The sequence below is a fragment of the Ziziphus jujuba genome, chromosome 9 (assembly GCF_031755915.1).
Source record: "Ziziphus jujuba cultivar Dongzao chromosome 9, ASM3175591v1".
NCBI classification, from domain to species: Eukaryota; Viridiplantae; Streptophyta; class Magnoliopsida; order Rosales; family Rhamnaceae; genus Ziziphus; species Ziziphus jujuba.
In genome coordinates, this window is record NC_083387.1 from 4,596,874 (window position 1) to 4,607,613 (window position 10,740).

Consider the following 10,740-nt stretch of genomic DNA (forward strand, 5'->3'; position numbering starts at 1 on the left):
TACAGATCATATACAATGGTTAAAATAATTTGCTCGCATATATATACACACAAACAAGAATAAGTCGGAAACACATAAAAGTCTGTTATAAATATATAAATATATATATATATATATATGTGTGTATGTATGTATGTAGTTTCTCACTTTATATGGGTAATATATAATTTTTTTTCTCTTGCTCTCGACAAGGATTGATGTAAGTACTACTGTTCTTAATTTGCAAGAGCAGGATCTATGAACTTCTTGATCAGGATCTATATATAATTTGAAACTTCCTGGTTCTGTTTATGAACTTCTTGATCAGGATCTATTTTGGAAGTTACAGCAACTTAAACCCCCCAAGCCCACCCACAAAAGAGAAATATATATATATATATATATATGAATTGTTAAATCGATTAAAGTGAAAAGAAAGTTTGTTTAATTAATAGCAGTCGTTGCACGATGCGCCGACTGAATCACAACTCATAGATGATGGTTGGCAAATATATAAATAAATAAATATATATATATATATACATATATCACAAGAAGTATGGATGGCTGACTTTTGAGAATTAAGTCATCAGATGGCATGGCATAGGTGGGCCTAATTTTCGTTAATCACGGTAACCCAATGTGCATATATATACGCATTACATAAAAATCATTACCACTAATTAAAGACTCATTGACTGGGAAATAAAAGTTATAATATTTACTTGTATATATGCTTAGCGAATGATTCTTTTTTCCATATTGAACCAAATGGAATGTTATTTAGACTAATGTGTTATAGTGACGATGAATCTTCGAAAAGGTAGTCAGACGATTACCTTTATTTTATATGTCCTTACATAAATATATAATTAATTGAGATAACTTATGCATTTGGACCTTATTCTTTCTCTTTTCTTTTATTTCTACACATCTTTTAGCTTGAGAAACGCTTATAATAAATAAATAAAGGCAAAAGATGCTAATTTTAAAGTACATTATATATGAAAATGCTATTTACTATCACAGATGAATAATTATAAGTAAAATCTACATATTAAATAATAATTTAAATTATTATTATTAAAGAATTCATTTTTAAACAAGGTTAATATTGTTTAAGGAAATATAAACTTTTACATATGAATTGTCAAAAATAATCTAAAAATTAATAATAAATGTTTTGATGAATTTACAATTAGATAAGAAAATGACTCTCTTTCTTTATGTATAAGACTTTGTTTCATTGAGAACATAAAGCAAGTACTAAAGTATGTCTATTATCTAACTAAGTTTTTATTTTTAAATCTTTAAATACAATGACACCCTTATCACTTATTATGTTAGCATATTCTAATTTTATATTGAAAATATGTAACTACATATTTATATATGGATAAAAGAGATCGAAAAAGAAATTAAAATAATATATATTATTAGATCAACGTGTAAAGATAAAATAAGATGGATAAATTGAAAAGATGTGGCTCTGATTTGAGGGCTATAAAGTAAACGGAAAGAGTTTGCAATTTTGTTGCATGCATATATAAAATATTAATAATTGAAATACTGTTGAAAAAGATTCAACCCTTTCTGCGAAGCCAAGCGCCAATTTGAAGCTGATAATTCTACTTCTTTTCTATGTTGGTTCCTAGTGCAGTCGCTTTCCACGATTATTACGGAGTGGAGGGGTTGGACTTGGAGTGGCTACGCATGCCTCAATTTATACTGTTAATAATTATTCATGTTTTGATTTGATTCCCTAGCTTTAGTATCAGCTTTTCAAACCCCATCTCATGCAATATCAACTAGTTGTGCGCATTTAGCTAGCCTTGCACCTTTTTCTCTCATCTCTCAAGTCTCAACCCATTTATTTTATATATATATATATATATATATATATTTTTTGGCTGTTATATAGGGACACTGCCATTGATTCATGCAGAGATGTTATATTTACATCTTTGCAAAGGCAGTAATGTTCTTCGTGCCGCTTAATTAATTCGTCCCACCCTTTTGGAATGTGCTTCTACTGACAATCCCCGCTTGTTTTTTGGATGACTTAAATCCTTGGAGAGCAACCATATCATATTTCTGAGTTTTAACAGTATATGAGTATATATGATCGCAAAGTAATCTTGAGAGAAATTGAAATTTCCACATTATTATTGAATTCTTCAGCAAAGTCATGAAATTTTGACTTTCGCCACACAAGAAATTTCGTGAGGATCAAAGTGTAATTCAGTATTTAATTGTACGTGTCTAGCTAGCCAACCGCGTGGGTGATACTTTGAATATTGTCATGTCGAATGAATCTGCCACGAATTTGATACGAAATTTAAAATGCAGTGTCACACATGAGCTTAATACGCACTAAAATCTTCTGAAAAAAAAGAGGGAGTGAAGTAAGGCCACAATTTCACTGCATTTGTATGTGAAAATTAAAACTAGCTACGTACTTTCCCTTTCTCAACGCTATATATACATATATATGGACCTTATTTCCATAATCAAGTGATCGATCGGTAGCTGTATAGGGAATTATGATGATGTATTTTGGGGTAAAAACTTTAGGGTCGGGTCTTAATTGGAAAATGAGAGTAGTAGTGGTGGTGTTGGTGATGATAGTGATAATGGTTGTCAACTATGGTGGAGTTGCAGCAGCAGGAAGGCCTTTCGTCAAGTTGGAAGATACAAGATTTGTGTCGCCTCCTGCCCCCAACCCCCGCACTCACATCCCCAGTCCGGGTAAACCCCATCACCTTTGATCACATCCCCTTCGCAAAATATAATATATGTATATATGTACAAATTAATTGGCTACTGTGTATAATACCATTTATTTATTTACTTGGTGATTAGTGGAATTGTAAGTTTTTTTTTTCTTTTTTTTGTTTCAGAAAGTGGGTGGAATTGTAGGAAAAATAACTTCGCATTCATTAAAAAAAAAAAAAAAAATTGTATTCTATCAGATATGTGCATAATATAAACATGTTGGACAAATTCTTGATCTTTTTTTTTCTTTTTTTTCCTCATTAATGGACGAATTATTTTTCCTTACATGTATTATGATCCATTTGAATTTGAAAGGGGTATAACATATATATCCTTAAAATATGGCATATTTTTTAATTAATTATAAATCTTTGTGCATGATTATCCTGGAGTCAAAATCAATGGCTTCCTCTTAACAAAAATGCAAAGTTTCAATCCTCTCATCCTTAATAATAAAAATAATCAGGAAAAACAAAATAAAATTACAAAGTCATTAATTAGCAGGGAGACACCTTTTTCTGGAAAGCGGTGTTGTCAACGTAACCATGCAATTTGCTTGTGCGATAATGTCCCCAGCCCAATCTCAACACGCTGTCAATGGGAAAAGAAAAAGATGGCGACTGATGGGCCTCCCAACTACTATATTTGTGGGCCATTTATATATTTTTTTATTTACCATTTGCGAGTATTAAAAAATATAGTATCATATCAAAAATTTAAAAGAAAAAAAAAAGTATTATAAAAAGAACGTAAATAGCTTTCTTCTTTATTTTTTTTGTTGTTATTATTATTATTATTATTATTATTATTTATTTTTGTAAAGAATGTAAATGGCTTCTTGCAATTTGCATGTCGAAAGAAAATCTATACATGAAGCAATAATCAATGACACAGATCCATGTGAGAGAAGCTCGTAATGGACTTTAGGAACTAAGGTCCATGGACTAGGCCCATTTTTTTCGTAGTCATTTTGTTAGTCAACCCAACCCATTGTTTTTATTTTTCATATTTTTGTTTTGGTAAATGTTTTTATTTTTTATATGCCATAACATCTTCTCTGCATTATCCTGAAATCTGGCCATGGATTCCTACGCTAATATTTTAAATTTTGATATTCATCAAAAAGATATTTTAAATGTGATTGTTGAAATCTGACTGTTAATGGGTTGGATTTCAAAGATCAATAAGTTTTACATTGTGTTTTTTTTTTTTTTTTAATACTATTAATTTTCTAAAAAGACATATAATGAGCATCTTATTTAATATGCTGCTAAATAACTTAATAGTTAACCAAAACAAAACTTACTTTTTTAAAAAAAAATTTTATTTCGTTTGGCTATGCCCCTGGCATCGCCTTCCCCCCAAGACTCGAACCCAGCTTCCACCGGCCGGGGTGTGGTGTGCTAACCACTGAGTGCCATGCGAGTCTTGTCAACCAAAACAAAACTTGATCATCCAGTAAATATGAAAAAAATATTTTTTTAAATTAAATAATAAGCTAAAATATATTTATTTTATTTAAATAAGGTAAAATAAATCACAGAAATGTTTTTTTTTTTTTTTTAAATGAACACTAACATGAGATTTTTTTTGATGAAACACTAACATGAGATTGATCTACAAGATTTTCACGAGTGTTATTTTATTCTGTTTTAAAAAATTATGTTCTTATATTTATTTGTGGCCAAAAAACCCATGGTCCCAATGAAAAAGTCACATCGAGGAAATAAAGACAAAAAACAACCAAAAAAAAAAAAAAGCAAAAGAGAGAGAGAGAGAACCCTAAAATTCAGATCTGTAACCGACGCTAAGCTCGTGCTCGTAGTGGTTGTTGTACTTATAGTCGGCTGAAAGTGGGGAATATGTCTTCGAAGCTTAATTCACTAACACACCTTATTTTTCATTTCAGGTAATTAAGATCTAGTACTTCCTTCCTCGTATCATTCTTTGTCTCTGTTTCTGGAGAGAGTGTTTTTTTTTATTATTATTATTATTTTTTCCTTGCGCCTCCATAGACTGGAGGAGCTTCAGCAACAATCTCAGATTTCTTGTATATGGGTTCTTCTGGAGTTTCTCTTATATGGGTCGGTTTCAATTTTTTTGGAATTTTTTAAGTTTTAACGCTGAATTTCTGTGAATCATTGGACATCTTAGCTGTTGAAGAAGCTGATACGTTTCTTCTTTGATCTTTTGAATTTTGGAATTATGTTTCTGTGATGCAAAGATTTCTTGAAGTGACTTTGAATTTATGAATTCTGTTGAATTAAATTCTAGATTTCGTGAAAGATAGTTGTTGGTGTTTTAGAATTTGAGTCTCAGAGATTTCTGTCAGAAAGTTGTGGAAGGGAGAAAGATGGGTGGTAATTTTTGGGTGAATGAAGAAGACAGGGTCATGGTGGAATCAGTATTGGGTACTGAAGCATGCCAATTCTTGATCTCATTGGCTTCTAATAATGCGATGTCGGATTTGGTTACCCCTGCTGGTGATTTGGGTGTGCAGCAGGGGCTTGGCCAACTGGTGGAAGGATCCAATTGGAATTATGCTATCTTTTGGCAGATTGTGAGCTCGAAATCTGGTGGGTCTGCCTTGATTTGGGGTGATGGACATTGCAAGGATCCAAAGAGTGTTGGAACTGCTGCTGGTAAGATATCTGGTGTGGATGGTAGTTTGGAAGGTGTGGAGAAGAAAAAGGAGGTGAAGAAGAGGGTCCTTGAGAAACTTCATGCATGCTTTGGTGGTTCTGATGAGGACAATTATGCTAGAAGATTGCATGCGGTGTCAGATGTAGAGATGTTTTACCTCACTTGCATGTATTATATGTTTCAAGTTGACACACCATGTGGTCCTGGCGAGGCATACAAGTCCGGTAAATCAATTTGGTGTTCAGATATGTCTGGTTGTTTACACCATTATCAATCAAGATCTTTTTTAGCAAGAGTGGCTGGATTCCAGACTGTAGTGCTGGTGCCTGTAAAAGGTGGAGTTGTTGAGCTAGGTTCAATGAAATCGACACCAGAAGATCAAAAGGTTGTGGATATGGTCAGGAGTACATTTGGAGGTGCTGGTTCTTCTGTAAATGCCAAGGCATTTCCGATGATCTTTGGGCGTGAACTAAGCCTGGGTGGTACAAAATCACAATCTGTCAACATTAACTTTTCTCCAAAGGTGGAAGATGATTCGTTGGCTTCAGAACCTTTTGAATTACAAGCAATAGGTACTTCTAATGGATGTCGAAGTAATGCAAATGAAGCAAAATTGTTTCCACAACTGAACCAAATGATGGTTGGAGGTTTCAATGCTCAGGCAAAAGTTTCAAGTTTTGAGCTCGCTAGGGATGACTCATTGCCTCAGCTTGATGAGCGGAAACCACGAAAGAGAGGAAGAAAGCCAGCAAATGGGAGAGAAGAACCACTAAATCATGTGGAAGCAGAACGACAGAGGCGTGAAAAGCTTAACCAGAGGTTCTATGCGCTAAGAGCTGTTGTTCCAAACATCTCAAAGATGGACAAAGCCTCTCTGCTTGGCGATGCCATTACTTATATTACTGATCTGCAGACAAAGATCAGGGTCATGGAAACTGAAAAGCAAATAGGAAACAATAAGCAGAAGCCATTGTCGGTGCAAGACATTGATTTTCAGTCGAGACATGAAGATGCAGTCGTGAGGACAAGCTGCCCATTGGATTCTCATCCAGTTTCTAAAGTCATCAAAACATTTATGGAGCATCAAATTGTAGCTCAAGATTCCAATGTTTCCATGACGGAAGATGACAAAGTTGTTCATACCTTCTCCATTCAGACTCACGGTGCCGATGCCCAACAGTTGAAAGAGAAGCTGGCGGCTGCTCTTTCAAAATAATCCAGTTGTAAAAATGTATTTATATGTTTTTCAATGCAGCTTGTTGTAGAATAATTGATTGTGTTCTTGTTTACTAACACAAATGAATGTCTTTATGTCAGATATTAACGCCTTGTAATCTAACTTCCAATCACTGAATGAATCCGTTTACTAATATCGACATAGATATTGATTTGCGTTGTGATTTTTCTTGAATGTTCAATTGCATAAAAGCAAGCATTATAACTATGCATTTGGGCGGTTAATTAACCTGAGTTCAAGATTCCTGCTGCAAGAAAATCTGAAGCTTGCATCTCACAATATTATTTTTTATTAAGACTTATTTGCTTGCTTACTTATTCTAGTCATTGAATTTAAGGAATATTTCAGTAACCAAATGATGCAACTTTGATGTTTGATACTGGGTACAAGTGGTTTAAGGAATCAAACGTTCAGGTAAGGAAAGGGTCTCTCTGTAATTGTTGCCAACAACTGAATGAATAAATAAATAAAGAAATAAATTTGGTATTGAAGAAAATATAGCTCGGATGTGTGTGAGACACGTATACTTGTCTGTATGTATGAAGACATGGATGCGGTATGCACGCACATCAGCACTGACGTTACTTTGTTCTGTCTGTTTCTCCCTCTGATTTGGGGAGTAGATTTTTCTCCTTTTTTTTTTTTTTTTTTTTAGGGGGACCGTATATTTTACTGTGTTTAATATGTATTATGACTAATAAAAATTAGATTGTACCAAGAATACAGAGTAATTTGCCTAAAAGAATCAACCACTTGATCTGTTTTTAAGTATTACAATAAAAATTTCATTTTTAAAATGGTAGACTTGGTACATTGGGTATTCAAGTCATGAAATAAGATAAGGGACTCCGTGAGCAAAAGCAGTTTGCATATAGAACCCACTTGACCGCTGTTAATCCAAGGGGTAGAGAAATATTTGACCTCTTACAATTATGTTTGCTGTCCTTCAATTTTTTGCATCATATCTTATCTTCAAAAACAGAGGCCGGGTCAGAATCAACAAATATACGCTTTACCTTTTAATTGTTCAATTTCAATATGCTCGTAAATTCTAATTTTCTATAAGTTTTTTCAAAATTTTGACCCCAGATTAGAGACCTATTATTAACTATCATATAATATAAACGCAAATCACCCACCCCTCAAGTATACTGTTTGTCGTCCAAGTAACCGAGTTTTGATTGATTCCAACCCGGTAAGGCGTTAACTAGAGCCAAGTCAAACTCAAAAATCCTCTCAGCTGGTCAAACACATACCCATTGAAAAATTAACTCAAAAGGGAACGCAACCCTCTATAAATAGCTCTTCCCGCACAAACCACACCACACCACAATCAATCTCAGAAAAACCCATTTCCATTCCGACTTGTTCTGTTCGATAAAACTTAAACCAACCTGAAACATACTTTTAAAAAAAAAAAAAAAAAAAAAAAAAAAAAAACTTATTTTCTTGTTTGGTAAAGAAGAAAAAAAGATGGTTTTCACTCAAAGGAAAACTCTTTTCACAATTCTATTCGTTTGTATGATTTTCATTGCTTCCATACAATTATTGGAAGCGGTGAGACCATTGGAAGGAGAGAAATGGGTGAAGAAAGATGGTCTTGTGCTTCAGATCCTCCCAAAGGGTGGTCCAGTTACTCCAACTCCAAATCCATGCACTCACATTCCTGGACAAAGCACCGGAGTATGCCATTGAATGTATGCGATGCGACCACTTCCACGACCACCCTCCTTTCCTGACTTTTCCTGGATTCTTTCTCTGCTCAAATTTGGCTGCCCACCAACAAACTAGAGCTCTTAATTTTACTGTATAATGTATACATTTTTTTTTTTTTTTTTCAATTGGGGAGCAACCTTGTCAGTCAAGTATAGTTTGGTTGTTTAATCCCAATGTAATTTTATTACATCAAAAAGTTGTTAATAAATGTATCATTCTTTTAATGCATTATTAATTAATTCTATTGCTCAAAAGAGTTTGAGGGAAGGAGATCTACATATACATATACATATATATATATATATATATATATAACATATTGATTCCAAGATCATCCTAATTCGGTTTTTTTGGTATAATTAGCTAATAATTCATAAGTACTTAGTGGTTTTAATATTATTTTTACTATGCAGAGAGAGAATTCTATACTTTAAATTATATATATTTGAAGAACATTTAATATGTTGGGCAAAAAGAGAAGAAGAACGTATATCAAGAGCTACTAGTTAAGAAATCATCATGTTTTGCTACTAGCTAGTTAATTAATGAATAAAAGAACAGAAAAAATATGAAAAGTAATTTAATCTGCCAAAGTAATTAAGAGGTTGGATTTGATATAAACATATGCAGTGCATGAAAACGAGTGTGCATGCATAAACGAGGTAGAACAAGTCAAAAGTCAAGATATACATACTAAGTGGAGAAAGTCTGGAGCAATTAAAAGGTAAATAATGATAGAGTTTTAATATGGATGTTGCATCAAATTTCAAAGTACCACTTTGAATGGCCGCTGCACTAATTAGACGTCTAATTTTAAATTTTTTTTTTTTTCTGAAAATACTTGTAATAATATAGGTTCACACTACTTTGTTTCATCTTTTTAATTTTGCCTGTTTAGGTACAAAGGAAGTATCTCCAATTATATACAGATATATTTTTTGGTGAAAATGTGTATTTTTTAAAATTTTTATTAAAAAAATAAATATACTCCTCGAGGCAAAAGGCAAAAGGAAAGGAATAGAATTTTGATTTTGTGGTTTTTTTTTTTTTAAATTCATTATAAATAAGTGCAATCAAAACTAGGAAAAAAAATTGCAGCTTAACTTCTCGTGGATTAAACAAAAATCAATATAATTAAGTAGTTTTCATTTTAATTACATTTAGTTTTGTTATTAACTGATTGTATTAAATAATTATAGTTTGCACATAAATATTATATTAAAGAAGTTAATTAAATAAATATTATATTGGGTAAAATATTATAGATGATTTTTTTTTTTTTGGGGGATAAAAGATTATAATAATAATAAATTTGATTATAAATAAGTGATAAACGAATAAAAAAAATTAGATAATTGGGAAATAAATTAAAACCAAAGTAGATGAAAAAAAAAAAAAAAAAAAAGGGAAAAAAACCAGGAAGGGAATAGATAAGGGGGGAACCAGTAGGGGTGGGTTCGGTTCGGTTCGGTTCGGTTTTGTGATCTTTTTTAAACCGAATCGACCGGTTCGGTTTGGATTGGGTACAAAACCGAACCGAACCGACCGTTACATTCAACCCAAACCGAACCGAACCGAATGAATATTTTTCGGTTTGGGTTGGGTTCACGGGTTGGGCTGGGTTGGGCTTTCTGATGGGCTTCGGCCCAAATTTTTTTATTTTTGGTTTAGGCCGGTTTGGACCTTATGATTAGCTTCACTTTCAGCCCAATTTTTTGTATTTTTGGTTTGGGCCAGTTTGGACCTCATGCATATTTCATGACTAAACCTTCACCTTTGGATTATTATGGGTCGGTTCGGTTTGGGTTGGGTAAATTTTCTACCCACCCGTAACCCGAACCGAAAACCACGGGTTCAATACATATGTAACCGAACCGACCCGTTTAACAGTTAAAAACCAACCCAAACCGACCCAAATAATTCGGTTCGGACGGATTGATCGGTTTGGATCGGGTTTTGCCCAGCCCTAGGAACCAGCATATTTTTGGGGATACAATTGTAAATTTAAAAATACATATATATATATATATATATATAAAAGAAAAAAATGAAGGGCACATGCCCCCTTGGGCCCCACGTGGGTCCGCCTAGTATGAATGATGCATGAGATCTGTGGTCCATCTGTATTTGCCAATTTTCTACGGCCACCAGGTTGTGTTCCTCAACGCGTTAGATTATTATTTACCCCAAAAAAAAAAAAAAAAGAAAAAAAAAGACAGGGTCTCAACGCTTTAGATTTTAAAAGATAATATATACGTATAGATCTTATATTTATTGTTAATATTAAATAAGGAGATTTATAACCATGTATTATTAGGTACAATATATATAATATTCATTTATAAAATAATTTATTAAATTATTTTTAAAAATCTAATTCTAGATAGAAA

General features: G+C 32.9%; 1 protein-coding gene across 2 annotated transcripts; it reads left to right on the top strand.

Annotated features, from left to right (window-relative positions):
- Window positions 1-4,433: 4,433 nt before the first annotated feature.
- LOC107425945 (transcription factor bHLH3) lies at window positions 4,434-6,779 on the top strand. Of its 2 annotated transcripts, none has more exons than XM_016036019.4 (2): window positions 4,434-4,663; window positions 5,060-6,779. In XM_016036019.4, the coding sequence occupies exon 2, from the start codon at window positions 5,108-5,110 to the stop codon at window positions 6,611-6,613; it is 1,506 nt and encodes a 501-aa protein (XP_015891505.1). In that variant the 5' UTR covers window positions 4,434-4,663; window positions 5,060-5,107; the 3' UTR covers window positions 6,614-6,779. The 2 variants fall into 2 exon arrangements, with proteins under 2 accessions (XP_015891505.1, XP_015891504.1); XM_016036018.4 differs by having other exon boundaries at window positions 4,435-4,663; window positions 5,029-6,779.
- The last annotated feature ends 3,961 nt before the right edge of the window (window positions 6,780-10,740 follow it).

What these genes read in the sequence shown, in the direction of transcription:
- LOC107425945 (XM_016036019.4), top strand. Translation starts at nt 5,108, where the DNA reads ATGGGTGGTAATTTTTGGGTGAATGAAGAAGACAGGGTCATGGTGGAA.